General features: G+C 41.8%; 1 protein-coding gene across 1 annotated transcript; it reads right to left on the bottom strand.

Moving 5' to 3' along the window:
* Positions 1-414: 414 nt before the first annotated feature.
* On the bottom strand, positions 415-17,615 carry LOC125296855 (envoplakin-like). Its single transcript, XM_048246966.1, is given in 22 exon segments — positions 415-1,248; positions 1,251-4,209; positions 4,325-4,417; positions 4,503-4,601; positions 4,848-4,931; positions 5,070-5,220; positions 5,323-5,516; positions 5,607-5,745; positions 5,866-6,044; positions 6,131-6,386; positions 6,716-6,870; positions 7,008-7,154; positions 7,378-7,488; positions 7,573-7,668; positions 8,442-8,549; positions 8,721-8,882; positions 9,139-9,174; positions 9,263-9,373; positions 9,973-10,096; positions 10,611-10,765; positions 10,935-11,034; positions 17,489-17,615. Coding segments are annotated over 22 exon segments (6,015 nt in total). The 5' UTR covers positions 17,533-17,615; the 3' UTR covers positions 415-736.
* Positions 17,616-17,855: the final 240 nt, after the last annotated feature.

The raw sequence follows: 17,855 nt of genomic DNA, 5'->3' as shown, positions 1-17,855 counted from the left end.
AACCTCGGACATGAGAGGCTGGCATGCTATCCAGCACCAGGAGGTTAAAATTCGTGGGTGGAAGTATTTGTTGCCACCAGCATGTCTCTTAATGGCCATAGTTACACATCCTCATAAACCTCACTCTCATCTGGGTCTCGACACTAGTGTAACCTGTATTATGTGGTAGTCAACCACAGTCCCACACTGGACTCGAATTTTGGATGTGGGAGGTGGGTGTGCTAAGGGGGCTAAAACACAATTGTTCTGGCATCTGTTGGGAGCACATAGGAGCTGATGAGTGAGTGTTACTCACTGACGAGCATTGTAGCCATCTGGCTACCATTTCACATCCTGGGCCAGGTTGAAATGTATGTATTAGATATGAAGTAAGCACACAAATAGCACACAGTGTAAATTGATCAGGCATTTTTCTTCAACTATTAGGAGTTGTTTTAATATGTCAAACAGTAACAACCAAAAATAACACTGAAATAAAATATCACACAGGTAAGACAGAAAATGTAAGACAAATCCAGATATATTTAATTTGGATAGATAATTGAAGACCCAGAAGCCCCAACCTATAGTTCCAAGTTCTATGAATAACATAGTAGTTTGTGTCTATTCCAACCAAAAGCTTAAAGGCTATTCTGACATAGATGTAAAAGATAATTGAGTAAGTGCTATGTTATAACCCCCTAAACTTGTTAAAATGGCTTGCTGCTGGCAAATCTACAAGGTGCCTCTGCATAGCCTACACACGAGAAAGAGAAGGGGAGAAATTATAGTTTGAATAAGAGGGAGCACTGTCTACACTATCACTCGAAGCAGCAGGTAGGAGTAGAAGTCCAGTGATTTGATCCTTCTTGCAACGAAGCAGAGCCTCCTTGAAGGTGAGCTTTTTCTTTGTTATGGGGTCCACCAAATGCTTTAGGTGTTTTCCTTCATCCTGAACCTCCTTTGCTGTATGCTTATCAATCATATCTGTTCGGATTGCTTCTTCAATAGTAATGCGCCCAGCTTTGTTTGGATTCACTAGCCCCCCTGTACTGTACTGTGTTTCCAAATACCACATGGCACTTTCCTCTGGGATCCAACCTTTCTGCGAGGCCTGTCCCACAGACAGACGGTCTTTTGTCACAGGATCTTCTACACCAGTGAAGGCCTTTTGGGCATTGAGCAGCTGATGCATCTGACTTTTATCTATGAGACCATACTGTGCTGCCTTGTGAACAGAGTACCGGTCCTTCTTGTTGAGGTCCACAATCCCCCAGTGGCTGCTTGAGCCTCAAGGAGCCTCAGAGCTGTGTTTGGGTCGATCAGCTTGCGAGTCAAGGCACTGCGCACTGACATGCGGCTGTTTGTGGTGACATCCACAACACCAGAGATGGGGAAGTTTTCGTCTCCACTAATGGTACCCACCAGTGTGTTGAGACTGCCATTGGATAATGACCTATCGTATAAGCTCGATGGGCTGGTGATGCTGTTAAGGGAACTCAAATTAGGTGTAGAAGTAGAGAAAGCACTGCTGAAGGGTTTAGGCTTCTTCTCTCCAGCTACTAAAAGTGCAAACTCGGATATGGTCATTTTGCCGTCCTTGTAGCACTGCAGATCATACTGGGTCAGTCTTCCATCCCTAAGAGCATCTTTAATGGAATACTGCTTGCCACTTTTGCGGTCCTGAAGAACAGAGGTATCTCCATCAGGCCCTTTGCTTGTGATCTCTTCCCAGCTACACTCAAGGTCTTGGAAATGCAGGTACTGGTTTTTATCAATTACTCCTGCCACATAGGCATCGTATGGTGACATGTCTTTTCCTGTCTCTGGGTCAAGGATGGAGATTCTGGTGGAAACATTGGTTTCCCTTGTATGAGTCTCAGAATGATCCTCATTCTTCAGGATACTCTTTAACTCCATGATGGTAATGTCCCTCTTGTGGATAGTGTCCTTTTCATCCAAGATTTCCCTCTCCAAGCGTTGTGTATCAGATTCCAGTTGAATGCTCTTATGCTTGTTCAGTTGGTTCCTCTCACTGAGTAATCTTGACTGATGCTGGAATGTAATGGAGATGGTCTCTCGCTCACTCTCCAATTTCCTCAGTTCCTCCAGGAGATGATCCTTCTCTCGCTGTAGAGCATCTCTACTTAGGGTCAGATTAGTCTCTTCTTGAGACGTAGTTGACTTTGTTGTGTGCAGTCGGGTCAGTCTGGTATCTAGACGCTGTATTTCATCCTCCAGATCACGTCTTGCATGCTTTGCCTGTGACACTTGCTCTCTGAGATGTTCTCTCTCAGACTCCACAGCATAGTCTTTCTCCACTCTTATCACTTCCTTGTATATAACCTTTTCCACTGATTTCTCCTTTTTCAAGATATTCAGTTTAATTTTTAGGTTTGTGATGTCTCTTTCCAGGCGGGAAATATTATTGTCTTCCTTGTCTATATCAACACGCAAGCTATCTATCAGCATGTCCAGTTTGGGTTCACGCTCCACTTTAAGAACCTCCTCTATTACGATTCTTTCTTCAACACGTGGTGGGGCACTTTCTAACTCCAGGATGCGAGACCTTATCTGTCTAAGCTCTGTCTCCACAATGATTTTCTGCTGTCTGTCTACCCCTGACAGGCTCCTCTCCTTTTCCCGAACCAAGGCTCTCAGGTCTCTCACCTCCATCTCCAGTTTCATGCGAGCGTTCACATCTAGATTCAGATTCTGTTTTAGCCTCTCATGTTCCACGATTTGTCTCGGGTCCCTCTCAAGACGTACTACCTCCCGAACCACAATCTTTTCTTCTGGCTTTTGCCTCTCAAGCAAGAGGTATTTATTCTGTAGGTCATATACAGCTTCTTCAACACTGCGCCGTTGTTGGACTTCTTCACGGACATCTCTCCTGAGCCTGTCAGCTTCCTTCTCGATGAGAGGGTCATTTTCATACCTGATTATTTCTTTGTTCACAACTTCAGTGTGCACTATTGATTTCTCAGCCTTCAGTTCATCTCTTTCTTTGACTAAGATAAAGACTTTATTATGGATACTTTCATACTTGCTCCTCAAGAGTGTGAGCTGGTCATTTAGCCGCTGTATCTCCCTGACCATCTCTGGGCTCCTCTCTTCTTTGATCACTTCCTGGGTCACCTCTTTGTACTCCACTTTGGGCTTCTGGGAGCGCAGTCTGTTCAGTTCTAAAGTGATTGTCTCCATCTGCATCTCATAATCAGTGCGAAGATGACTAGACTGCTGCAGCTCTCTCCTCAGACGCTTCAGCTCCGCTTCAGTGTCAGGGTGCACTCTGTAGATCTCATTGATTATCTCTTTGACCTCCACCTTAGGTCTTCGTTTTTCCACTTCAGTGTAGTGGAGCCTGAGATTTGCAAGCTCCTGCAGTAGGATGTTGGTTTCCTTCATTTGTTCATTGAGACTAGTGTGCAGCCTTTTCGACTCACTGAGAAGCTCAGGGTCCTGCTCCACCCTCTTGACTTCCTTGATTATTATTTTAGGCTGCACTGTGGGAATGATCCTCTCTAGCGTGTTGATCTTGCTCCTTGTCTGGAATATGTCATCAGTCAAGGCCTTGACTCTAAGTTGTTCATCAGCGATCTCATTCTGGAAAGTGTAAACAGCTTTCAGCATGACTGGATCTTTGTCCAGTTTGATAACCTCTTTCTTAACCACCTTCTCCCTTATGGTAGGTCTCTTCTGCTCCAAGGTCCTGATTTCGGTCTGCAGGTGCACTGTCTCGGACTTCCGAATGGTGATCTCCTCTCTCAGTCTACGTATTTCCTCTCTCATCCTTTCAGCCTCCTTGTCCAGCTGAGGGTCTCTTTCAAATTCTGTGAGAACCTTAGTCACCATTTTGGGTTCTATACTTGCCAGTTCACGTTCCAGACGAACAATCTTTTGTTTGAAGATGTCAATCTCTGTGTGGGTTGTTGAGCATTTCACAGACTCATCTCCAACCTTACTCTTGAGACTCTCCAAGTCCCTCTCCAGCTTGGGGTCACGGTAGTATTGCACAATCTCCTTCTCTTCCAGACGTTCCACCCCTCTTCTGTTCCTGAGGGATTGGAGTCTCTTTGTGTATATCTCCAGATCATTTTCAGCATGGATGCGTCTGCTGATCTCACCCTCAAGGTCTCTCTTGAGGCCATCCACCGCATCCAGGCTCCTCTGCTGGCTCTGCATCTGCATCTGCTGTTTCACTACAACCTGGCTCACAACCTCTTCATTCTGGGAGAGCAAGACAAGGGGAAGTTTAGAGGCACAGTGAAGCAATTGCTTGAATTGTTTTGTCCAGAGGTTATGTAATGATATAAATGTTTTCTTTTTTGTTATGTGATCATACCTTATTGATGATGTTTTTGGCCAGATACATTTGGTGAAGTAGCTGATCATTCTCTGCTGACACTTCAGAGTAAAGATTCAGAACATCCCTTTCCTAGAATGATAAATTGTGGTATAAATCATTGCATACTCACTCAAAATCTCACAGCACATGTAATTCCACTGGTTACCTACTGTACCTTTTGCTGCACAGAGTCAATTAAGTCACAGGACTCATCATAATGTAAGTCTGGGACATTTAAATTGTTGCGGTTCTTCAGAGTGATTTGATGATATTCCTGTGAACGAGATCATACAAATAAAATATGATGGCTTTAAATTACGCATCTTATGTTATGTTATGTTATACTGTATTGTCCTTAAACAGTCTTTAACAAGAATACAGCCCTAAACTTTTAAATAGCTAAACAAGTTTCCAAAGCAGTTAGTGTTATCAGTGACCAACCCACACAAAGGTGGAACCTTTCCATTGTGATTTTCTTTGTTACAGTAGTCTCCTGCATTTTGTTTATGTAACTACTCACATTCAGGAGTTTCTGCAGATCTTGTGACAGAACTACTACACGGTCCACATCATCTGATTTCCTCTTAATGTCCTCCACCACTCTCTAGAATATAACAAGCAGACAAAACTTAAAATTTAATTTCAAGTTATTGAGAAGAGAGTCACCAAGTCTTGTAAACAGTGTGACGATTGAGCAAGGTATTATTCAGCACAATGTTAGATAGAAAACACTACAACTGACCTTCTGAGAGTTTTGTTTGGCATTAATTTGAGCAAGGCTGTCATATGGATTAATCTTGTTATTAGGCATGTTTATCAAAAAGGCATTCAAAGATTTCACAGTGGTCTGAAAATCCTGGTTCTTATTGGCTATGTCCTGCAACAGGATGGACCTGAAAAGGAAAGCCGAAATAAGTCTAGCACCAATCACTGACTGTAATGGTAAAACTGTATGTTTTAAAGGAACATGTCAGAGAACTTTCTGCATTCCTTACCTCTCCAGCAGCTGATTGTTGACGTTGGCATAGCGGTTCTTTAGGCGTTTGACCTCAGACTCTTGGTGGCGAATATCTGGACAATATTCATGAAAGGTCTTCTGCAAGGAGCTACACAGCTGTCCTGTGGTCTCAAGGTCTCGGTCCAGCTTAAGCATATCATCCTTCTTGTTGGTAACATCTTTACGGAGAATCTACAGGGGAAAAGAATATACTGTTATGCCATGGCTAAGTCTGTTTAGCTTAGTAGTAGTGTTTGGTTTTAAGTTTTTAGTCTGGCGCACCTGAAGCTGTTGGGTGCGAGTCTGGATGGAATTTGGTTCATCAGAAATTACATCAGTCTTAACAAGATCTTTCTCGAATCCAGATACCATGGTGTCCACTTTTTTAATCTGATTCTCCAAGAACATGGCTGCGTTGGTCCTAAAATCAAATTTGATCACATTAACAGGGACTTCAAAGTTTCTGCACTTTTGATGGTTAAACAAATCAATCTTTGTGTTCACTAATAGTGTGGACAGTTTTTTTTTTTCTTTAACTTACTTCTTCTTGTAGTTGTCAGAAAGAGTGGATACGTTGTCCAACTTGTTGTTGACAGCACTCAGCTTTGTAGGTAGCGTTGATGTGACTGGACCCAGGGGAATCTGGGACAGGAGGGGTTGCATGTCCCTCTGAATAGATGCCTTCTCCGCCTCCAGGTGATTTAGCGCCAACTCAGTTTTCTGTATGACATACCAGTAGCATTCATAAACAACATAATAGCCAACAATAAGCTTTTCAGTCGATTTCAAATGTAATATCCTCTCACCTCATGTTCGCTGATTCGGTTGGACAGATCTCGCGTGGGATTTCTGCGGTCCAGTGGGGCTCTGAGGCGATTCTGGGTGTCCTTCTCTGCCTTCAAAAGGCCCTCCATAACCTTGTCTAAACGTGTTGAGAGATTGTTGGCCAATGGTTTGTCCTGAGGGCTACTCGTATTGACCGTCTGTGTGTAGGACTTGCGTGTCACTGGGACCAGCAGAGCAGCTCTTCTCCTCTTGAGGTCCTCAAGTTGGTCACCCAAACTGGATTAAAATGAAGATGCATTACAGATGTTTATAGATGTTGCCTTAAACAGTGAGTGCATACTGTCATAATTTAATTTCAGGAATGGTGTAAACGATAACAACATATGGCGCATAATAGTCTAAATGATGTCACCTTGGGTTTGATGAGTTTGGTTTACTAAATTCTGTGATCTCAGTATTTGTGACGCCATACTCATTCAGTCCAGTTCAAGACAATTTGGACAGTGTTCTGGGTTTAATCTCATGGAACAGTTCCTGACCTCAGTGAATGCAATGGACTGTTTAGTCAGGCTAGTCATAACAATGATGGACTTAGTGGTCCTCACCTCTCCACCCTCGCAATGGCATCCCTGTCTGGAGGCAAGATCAGCAAGCAGACGGATGGAACAGCCTTGGTCAGGCCACTGCTGGTTTGAACTTCCCAGGTCTCCTCATTATTATTGGACTTCAGGGTGAACCTGTCCCCTCTCTGCATTGAAGTCTGAAAAGGAAAGTATCATGCCATCATTACAAAATGCTGAGGGGTTGAGCCATAGATGTAATTTGTCATTGTTTGTCTTCCTCTGTATTCATACTTGTTGTATTTCGTTTTGTATTCACTCTTGCTATGTCTAATACCTTGTCTGTGGTCCAGTCGCACAGGGCAACCACATTGACTGGTTTGGTAGGGCGGAGGCGGCGAAGATGAAGTGGGGCAATGGTGGTGCTGAGTTCTTTCAGGTCAGCCAGACGCTGCTCATTCCTCTCAACCGCCCTCTCCTCTCCCTGGAGCAATCGATACAGAAATACATTTGTAAAATAAAATACTCTCAATGAGCAGATTAAAAGTTATCCCAGGGCTGTCTCACAGAGCTACATGATGTAACTCTGTAATAAATAAAACTTGTTATTTTTACCATAGTTGTCAGAGCTAGTTCAGTGAATATGCTGATAGACCTAGTGATGAATAATGTGATTTCTTGGTTTCTGAAATTGAATAAAGCCTAACCTCTATGTGCATCTGCTTCTCAAGGGTACTCATGTTGCCAAGCAATTTTGAGTCCAAGGTGGAGTTGATCCTTTTCAGAGACTCAGAAAAGGTTTCCATATCCAGTTGATACTAGAGAGAAGTAAAGATCATTATCATGAAGTTTCACATCAATATTATTCCATTGCTTGTGCATATTATATTGTTGATGATTACCCTCTTGTAATCCTCAACGTTGTCCAGATGGGTCTCTTGGCAAATGCAGAGGTTGAGGAAATCTTTCCACTTTCTTTGGACCTTATCGTTGAGAGGCTGAGAAAGAGAGAGATAAACATTAAACAGATAGACAGACAGATAGATATTTGAAGTCAATAACTAGGGCTGTCAATCGATTAAAAAAAATAATCTAATTAATTACATACTCTGTGATTAATTAATCTAAATTAATCGCATATATAATTTTTGCTGAGAAAGTATTTTAAATATTTAAATTCAAACGAATCATTGAATAATCAGCATTAGTGACATTAAAGTTCAAAAACTCTTATTATTTTCCCTGTAAAATAATGGCCATAATAATCTATGATATGCTGAGGAAATAAATTCAAAAGTGCTTCGGGAACAAGTTTTTTTCACATACAAGGCATTTCATTCCACAGATATAACCTAGGGGACACAATGAAAATAAACACTCCTCTCAATGTCAACACTATTTCTTTCCATAGATGTGTGACTTTAGAGTTGACAAACTCCGGTGATAAGCAAATTCCTTGCTGCAGACATTGCAGAGGACTTTATTTTAATCAACACTTTATTTTTGTCAACACCATCAGGCCGTTTTTTAAAAGTAAATGTTCCAATCAATGATCTAGGCAGCACATTTTCTTCTCTCTCCTTCATTTTACAGTAATGGTTACTAACTAGAACGGCTCGGGGTCAAAGGTCATACAGAATTGATTAATCTGCGTTATTTTTTTTAATCAGTTATTTTTTCTCAAATTAATTAATCGAAATGAATCAGTTATTTTGACAGCCCTATCAACAACATGTTCAGATGTTAAGTGTTGTGCTGTTGCTGCAGATACCTTGATTATTGTGCTAGCTGGGTGGTCAGTGGCAACAAGGTGGTCTCTCTCTTCCTGGAGTTGGTTGACTTCACTTTCATGTGTTAACAAACCACTGTTTTTGAATCTCTACAAAAGAACCATGCACATCATACAATCTTGGGATCACTTGGGACATATACCTCAGGACTTCATAAGAACATTATCAAAACTCAAAACATCTTGCATTCCCCTCACTGTTTATCTATCTAGAAGTATTGATATATAACAACACCTCCACAAAACTTCTCCTCTGCTCACCTCATACTCCATGCGCACGCTGGGGGCATCCACCATGCGGTCGCTCCAGTCCCTGGTGGCAATCTTGTCATTCTGGTCATCCAGGAATGCCAACTCCTTGTTGCAGCTACTCATGTAATCATACAGGCTGGCCAGGTTGTTACGGCGGTCTAGGGAGCTCTCCTATATTGTACATAAACATACACATAAGGTCATTAACATAAGGTCAGCGTGTGATATGCAATATTGGTCGACTGAAAATCAGCCAGAAAACTGATATACTAAAGACTTATTGTATGTAGCAATGTCTGTGTATTGAGGTGTTCCATAGCTAACAACTATGCTAAGTTAAGCTGTGCTTAAACCTTTTCTAGAAAACTGAACGTCATGGATTATGAAGATGCCTGGAGCTTTTGAATTAAAGGACATCAAAACTCACCAGCAGGTTTAAATACTTCTTCTGATTAGCTGCATCCTGTTGGACCAAAGTGGATTGACGTGAACATGTCATTAGATGTGAACATGTCATATTGCCATGCACTAGAGGTCAATGACATGCAAACCTTCTGCTGGGATTTGTAGCTCTCGATCTCCTTGTGCAGGATGTTGTGGGCAGCGATCTGCTTCTCCACGTCAGACAGGTTAGGACCATATTTATCTGAATCCACTTGTCTCTGTAACATAACAGATACGTTGTAAGGAAATTATTATTATCATTGTATAACCATTTGTGTAAGCAGAAATATTGTTGTGCTGAGTTCTAAGAACAGAGAGTTCAAGTTAAATGTTGTTGTGCTGAGTTCTAAGAACAGAGAGTTCAAGTTAAGTGTGCACCCAGACAGACAGGAACTGCACCCTGTCTGTGTGTGTGTGTGTGTGTGTGTGTGTGGGTGAGATAAGAAGTATGTCACAATGAAGTCGCTATGTCTTGCTTCCTATTTTCTGTGTGCATATGTACAATAAAAGAAACAGCTTTGGGCTGCAGAGTCAGAGACTGAAGGTGAAAGGAATCCTTCCTTACACTAGCACGCTTTCCTCGTGGTACCAGAGTCTGTGGGCAAAGCCATACTACGTGTTGTGGTTATCTATATGTTGGGGTTAAATTCCCTGACATAAGTGCATATTCAATGTAGGAATTACTTTTGTGTACTTGCAAGATTTATATCGTGGTGATCATTAATTACAATGTTAAAGATGTAGGGAGTGGTTTGTTGAAAATACTATGAAAAACAGTGGGAGGGAGTAAATGAATGCATCCGAAGCACAGGTATACCTGTTTCTCAGTAAACACCTGGCCCCAGTCAACCCTTGGCCTTAGGTTCACATCTTCCACCTGCTCATACAGATCCCGATAGTTGCCACAGTCCTTAAACCAGCGGTCATGGAGATTGCTGACGCTGGGGTCAAAAACAAAACAAGTCATTAGAAAAAGTCACTTGCTATTTCGTGATCAACTTATCAGAACCCTCTAGGACAGTGTTTCCCAAACTTTTTTTCTGGGGACCCACTTTTTTAAAATGACAGACTATCGCGACCCAACTCGTGACTGTGGTAGTTAACAAACTAGATCCTAACGGAAAGCTGTTAGCTTTCCTAAGATATATAAGGTATAAGATAGGGGTATTACACAACATAAATTGTCACTAGGCTATGCTGGCAACCCAAATAAAATCTCCTACGATCCATCATAGGTCGCGACCCAGTCTTTGGGAACCAATGCTCTAGGAGCCTTTGGTGTGTTCACTCTGATACATTAGGATGTGTTGCATTAGCTCAGATGATGTAACACTGCACAGTGCAAACCCAATGCACTATTTAGTAGTAGCCAGTTGTTTTGAGTCACTTGTTTGAGTGCTCATTGTTGTCTTTCTCATTCATTGCAAAAATCAATATGGCTGACATTGCACTCACTCGCTCTCGATCTCATGAGCCTGCGGGTGATGCAGCTTCTTGGCCTTGTCAACGTCAAGGAACAGGTCCTTCAGTAGGCCCTCTGCCTCGGCCAGGTTTTCTGCATTCTCCTTCTGATGCCGGAGGGGCAGGTTCTTCAGCTCATTCTGCGTGTCCTGAGAATGGAACAGCCAGAGGGCAATATTACAGGCTTTGACAGATATGGTCCTGTAAGACATGTTCTTAGACCTGTGCCTCAGCATATGAATGTGTGTGAGGTGTGTGTTCGTTTGAACATTTTGTTGTTGTTGTTGTTGTTGTGTGAGAGGGGGCAATAGGTCTTACTGCGGCCAGGAGATCTTCAGCACGCAAGATGTTTTTTTCCACCGTGTCAGAATTCCTCTGCATGCGTGCTATCAGAAAAGTCAGCTCACCGACCTGGTCCCTGATTTAAGGGGAAGGAGAAAATGTGTAAAGTACGACAGCCGTGCACACAAACATTCTGATACTTTCCCTATCAGCAACATAGGAATAAAATGCTCTACATAGTTAAATAATAATTAATATGATAATTAAAATGTACCAACTTAATTTGTTTTAAACTCCTGATGATTAAAGGCTTACTGTACTGCATTGTACTTTATAAAGAATTGACCAATATTGATGAAACAATAAACTAATACAGAATCTGTAATCTCAGTTGTTTTATCAATGAGAAAAAATAGCATGTCTGACATGACCAAAATCTCTTTATGTACATGATTCATTGGGGGCCAAGCAGCGAAGCTGCAGGGCAACCCTTAGTGATTCTATCTTTTCTTCCCTATTATTATTACGCTTCCGCCATTGAAGTCTATGGCAGCCTATAGAACCGACTGGTGAAAAGTTGTGAAATTTGGTACACTGATTGGGGACAGGCCAATAATTAATTGCACCAAGTTTCATGCCGGCACCTCCAGCGCTCTAGCGCCACCAACAGGCCAAAGTTGGACGTGCGTTCACGCATGTAACTTTTGACTCGTATGCCCAATTGCCAAAAATGAGGTATCTTTGGAATCCTTGGACCAAGTCGAGTTCAACGCACCCTATAACGTCAATTTCCGCCATGATGGATTTTCCGCCATTTTGGATTTTGTCAAAAACCTTTAAAAAGTTTCACGCCTCACATAGTTTGTCCGATTTTCACGAAACTTAGCACATAACCCCTTCAGACCAAGCCGCACAAAAGTTATCGATTTTCATCTTCAGAACTATAACTGTTCACCCGTAATATCCAATCGAAATTTGCGGCGAAGCCGCCAAACAGGAAGTGAGCTCATATCTCAGCAACCCATTCATCTATCATAACTAAACTCAGTATATGGACTTATGACCCCATCAGGGGGGAGCTCAAGAAATTTGGTGACCTTTGACCTCTAGGGGGTGCTGTAATTAAGAAACATGCTTTTTAGCCTGTAGCTGCAGTTGTGCTTAGAATTAAAACGCACTAGTGGTGTCTGGTAATACTGTTGGAGGTCCTTAGGCAGACCCAAGCCAACTTGTGATGTCATCGTAATTGATTCGGCCGCCATATTGGATTTAATCAAAAACACGTACAAGTTTTCGCAGGTCACAAATTTCATCTGTTCTTCACCAAAATTGGCAGAAACCATCTTCAGACCATGCCTGATGAGTGCATTGCTTTCTGGAACAATTGACAGAAGCATTGACCTGTACCAATAATCGAAATTTCTTGTGGCCGCCAAACAGGATGTGATTTCATATCTCAGCAACGCTTTCATGTATCAAAACCAAATTTAGTACATGTACCTCAGACCCCATCGGGAGGACGCTCAAGAAATTTGGTGACATTTGACCTCTACGGGGCACCGTAATTGACAAAAATGCATTTTGGCCAGTAGTTGCTGATGCGCATTATTTTGCAATGGAAGTCAATGGTAGCCCATAGAACCGTCTGGTATAAAGTTATACAATTTTGCACACTAATTGGGGACAGTCCAATAATTAATTTCACCAAGTTTCATGCCGGCACGTCAAGCGCTCTAGCGCCACCAACAGGCCAAAGTTGGACTTGTGTTTACGGACGTAACTTTTGACCTGTTGACCCGAATGGCAAAATGAGGTATCATTGGAATCCTTGGGCCAAGCCGAGTTCAACACACCCTATGATGTCAATTGTTGACCTCTATGTTTAAATCACAGCAAGTGTGATCATATCTCAGTCAATCTTTTATTTTTGATGTGAAACTGATGACAGCAAGTTCCATCTAGTTCATTCTAATGTGTGCCTGCAAGGGTGGGATGGGCAGAGGCGGTTGCGGCGGTGGGCTGGCTGGGGGAGGGGGCGGCGACACTCAGCCCTGGTTCAGCCCCACAAAATCAGTTATGTTTTGATGTGAAACTTGACCTTGTAACTCAGCCAATCTTGGGTTGTATGGCATGGAACTTGCTGTGACTGCTTAACCCTTAAAAACGTACCGTTAACTATCCGTAAAAGCGTACCGTCACACTTTTGTGTTTGGAATGTTGCTACATAAGTATTCTAATTGCTGCTTAACAATGGGCTACCACTGGTTGGCTAACATGGGCTGACATTGTACATTCTCAAAGTCAAAGATGGTCTCTCGCAAATCACTTTGCCACTACCATTTTGTTATGTCCACATTTTGCAGATCTAGTTTATATTATGATTGTGTGGTTGGGCTATACATGACAAAATCCACGGAAGTGGCAAGTATTGGGAAGACGTTTATTTACAGGAGGCTACAAATGTTGCTAACTTCACTGTCATTTATTGCCATATTTCTGAATGTCAGTCATTACACCAAGCACAATAAAACAAGCAAAATTAATTATTTTTCTAAATTAAATGATGATGTTATTCAGTGTTTAGTCAAATCTCATGGCCACTGATAAGATGAAAATCAAAATGACCGCGAAATGTACGGAATGCTGGAAACAAACATCGTTCATTCACGAGCTATGTAGCTCAGGAAACATAGTTTGCTACATTCATGACATTAAAACTCGCACAAGAAATGCGCATACATCTTTACCTTGTCCCATTATAATCACAGCTTTATTTGCGCAATAGCAGTGCATCCATCTAGTCCGTCAATGCAAAACATTACAGCAACCGGCATCTCGAAGTTCCTTCATCGTTCATCGCTCATTTCATTTACAGACGCTTATACAATTTCATCGATAATATTAGTCATGGCACATTTGAAAAGCGCCAGCTTACTGATGAAGAGATCAGGGTTATTTTTTACATCTAATGACGACTCTGATGTGGACATTGAACATCCGTCTGAGGTAAGAGCAGAGATATTCGCAGTGTCCTGTTATCCTCGCGGGACAATTGTAACACATTGTCAGCTGACTTAATTGCGTAATCAGGTGCATGCATGCAACACATGTGATCACATGATGAAAGCATGTGTGTGTGTGGTACTTTGCAATATTCACGTGAAATAAAACAGACCAGGGGCCTCATGTACAAAGCTTGCATACGCGACAAAATGCTGCGACGTCACTTCTCACGCCAAGTCTGGATGTGTAAAAGGCTGACTTGAACGTGAGAATGTGAGGTCCTCCACGCGAAACTTCATGTCTGGCGAGGCTCACGACATTTCAATGTGTATCATCAGTTGGCGACACTTAGAGGCAATGCAGCGCAACAACATTAGTTGATCGCGAAGTCTAGGCCTTTATTTGCACAGTATATTGTGAAACGTGGGTTATTAAAATGATAACACTTCGAAAAGTAGGCCTTTGTGTCTATATTTAAATGGACATACAACATGCTAAAATTCTACTAAGTTATGCAACAACCTATCTAATGACAACTGTAGACTTATTAGAGGATCAGAATTAAAAGGGAATGTGAAACCTATAGCCTACACAGAGGCGATATTTGGTTACACGATTGTTGATGACTGGCTTATCAAACATTTCAGATTTTGAAGAGCTTTCCACAAAACAAATGGGGTCGGCTTCACGCATTTGCCCATGCCGTAAAATGTGCCGAGTGTTTTCCCTTCATATATCCGATAGTTTTCACTTGAAAGAAATACATATGGGACAGGATCATGCATGTGAATATATAGGCTGACAATAATAAGCGTGAATATAAGCTATTTCCCTTAGTGTGATTGACTGCATAGGATACTTTGACTTTCCTCGAGTAAGCATTCGTGATTATTGTTGTCACACTTGTGTGCAAATATAGGGATATGATCCAGAAATCGTAATGTTGTGGCGATGTGGCCTGGATCGACTTCGTTTATTCCACCTCGAGTGCGCGATGCGTGGTAGCCTACTTGGACACGATTCATTTAATGTTTTTTTTTAATTAATGCAGTTGTGTTGTAATGGTTCAAATGCATCAAACCCAGTTATGCGAACCCTGTCACCTACTTGCAGACAGACCAATAATTCTGCCACAGTCTCTGACCCTATAGCTGCCACTGCTAGTGCTACGCTCTGCCACTACTGTTTTTTGTTTGTTATTAATTACAGATGATAAAGACGTAAGATTCTTGCCATTTCGTCGGATAAACACTTCTATCTCGCATCCGCACTTTTTTTTTTTATTATTAATTTGATGATTTTAATTATTAAACTTTGGAGCAGGTTCGAGTATGGATCCACAAACTAGTTTTCATTGTTATTAATATTGCGGGATAGGCCATTTTGTCTTTGCGGAGGTCTGCGCTCTCGAGTGGCCTTCTAGTTAGCATATTAAAATGAGTGTGATTGAGGGAGGAGAGAGGGTGGAGTGTAATGCTCGTGCATGCACGGCTTAATTTCCGTTAATTGGGATGTATAAAGAAAAAGCTGCGTGGAATGCAGCGTACGCACAGTTTCATACATCAGGATTTTGTTGTGCGTACGCTACTTTTCAGGTTTGCACGTACGCAATGTTTTAGTATGAAATCCACACAAGTCTTTGTACATTTGGCCCCAGGCCATGCTAACACTGCATAGATTGTAGGCCACCTAATAATGACTATAAAATGTCAGTGTAGAACGCTAGTGACGCAGCCCAAAACACTCACCCAGTGGAGTACGTTGGTTTAAATAAAACCTACGTTCTTAAGGGTTAAGGCTATATGTCTGATGCAACGGCATTGACTTACATGGCAAATCTGGCCTGCTGAACCTTCTGCTTGGCCCCCTCATTGCTGCTTGCAGCTATATTTCAAATTGTTTTTACATTGTTTAATTTAGTATGTTGTACTTAAGATTGCACAAAGCAGATGACATTTCTATGAGAAAACAAAAGAAAGTGGAGGGTGTGGTACTGTTCCATCTGGACAACAAAGCAAATTCCTTAACTTTAAATTCCAGAAATGGCTATCGCTCAACAAAGAAACTATAATCTCTACATGCAGGTTTATTATTTTGTGCATTGTTCTCTGACACCCCCTGTATTACGCTGGTGATCCAGAAAGGCAAAACTCTTTGCTTCAGTTAAGTGGCCCATACAAAAATCACAGTGAATATGCATATTCATATGATGGTAATATGCACTGTGGTGCTTTTCTAACAGAAAGTATAAGAAAAACCTCAAAGAGGTTCTGAAGTTGTTTTTTGGCAGCTTATCACTAAGAATCCTGAGTAAGTATACAGAGTCTACATACTTTTCGAGTTCCAATTCAACTGTGTAATCAGCGTGTGATAAGACTGTGTCATGCTAAGGTGACCCTAAAGCTAACTGCAAAGACCCAATATGCCAGAGCAGACAACAGCATGTGGGAAATGATGAGATTCCTCTAGGTAAATCATAAACCATAATCCATTCAATCAGAGCATTGGATACAAATTGTTATTGCACAAAACCAGACCTGAGCTGGCTTTTTATCTTCTTTTGTTTTAAAGGTAAATTTGTCCTTTGTCCTGTTGCAGTGGTAACCCTCTGTCTTAAGATTCTCCTCAGATACTCTTGAGTGAAACCATTGATAGGTAGGGCTTTGCCCCTGCCACCCCTCAAGTCCTTGAGAACATGAATGATCAGTGACCAAGTTTATGTAAGCACACACCCTTTAAAGGAATGAGCTAATTGAAAGAGTAGGGGTTAACTACAAAATATGACAAAGAACCCTGTCAAGACTTTCCAGATACCATGCCAAACAACAGTACACGTTATTCAAGAAGTGTCATGCAAAAGGTAAATCATGGCCATATGTGACTGGTCACCATTGATAACAAGCCGCGTAACTCATAACAACATGGTGTTGTGCTGGATTCTATTGACTAGGTAAATACTAGAATAGGCTGAGACCCTCTTGGATCATTATTACCCCCGCGTCATATAGTGTTACCAGTCCTCTTAGTCATCACACTAATCACTTCACTGGTCTTCCAACAGAATGAAACTAAATCAATATGTCACACCCTTCAAAGAAAACCGGATCTTAAAGCAATACAGCACTTACATTTGTCACAATCATCTCAATGTAAATGGACAAAACGAGAGAATATTCAAACTAGAAATCACCACAAGGTACTGTCCACATGACTTCATTATGAAAAATGAGATGATACAGTTGTATATTAATTAATTTTCATCTAATTTTATCTTGTCTTTCAAGGGTATTATCTGTCCATGGTGGTCTAATGGTCCACCACAGTCATTGGAGATTTAATTTAATGTTTCTCATTTACACAAATGTGGTTGCTCTCAGGCAGGCATATGTGGACCAACGCATTCACTTTGTACACCCAAAAACACCATGTAACACAGGCAGCATGCAGGAACACTAGCACCCTCCCATGGAAATTAATTCCCATAAAAAGAAAAGAGAGAAAGGTATAAACAAGAGAGGAAACTCTCTCAAAACACACACACACACACAGGCACAGTGACTTGAGAACTTCTCCTGGTTTGTACTCACTGGCTGATCTTCGCCGGGCTGTACGACTCCTTTTTCTTGAACATCTTGTGACTTTGTGTATCTAAATCCCAGTGTGTTGAACAATCCTCCCTCTTTAGCTGGACCCCCTGTCTCTCTCGCTCTGTCTCTCTCTGCCTACAACACACCTCTCCTTGCCTGTTAAAGGGAGTCTACTTCTCCTGACCCCACCCCTTGGAACAGGTGTTCTGACACACCGCCAGACAAAAAGACCGGGAGGACCTGTTACATAGTTTAACTCCCTCCTTTTCTCGTTTTCATTGTCCTTTCTTCCTCCTTCTCTACCCCTTCTTTCTTTCTTTCTCTCTATCTCTTACTCTCCCTCCTTTGCTGTCTGTCTGTCAAAGTC

The sequence above is a fragment of the Alosa alosa genome, chromosome 6 (genome assembly GCF_017589495.1).
Source record: "Alosa alosa isolate M-15738 ecotype Scorff River chromosome 6, AALO_Geno_1.1, whole genome shotgun sequence".
Lineage (NCBI taxonomy): Eukaryota > Metazoa > Chordata > Actinopteri > Clupeiformes > Clupeidae > Alosa > Alosa alosa.
The sequence above is the reverse complement of the archived record's forward strand: the minus strand, read 5'-3'. Positions and strand labels throughout refer to the sequence as shown.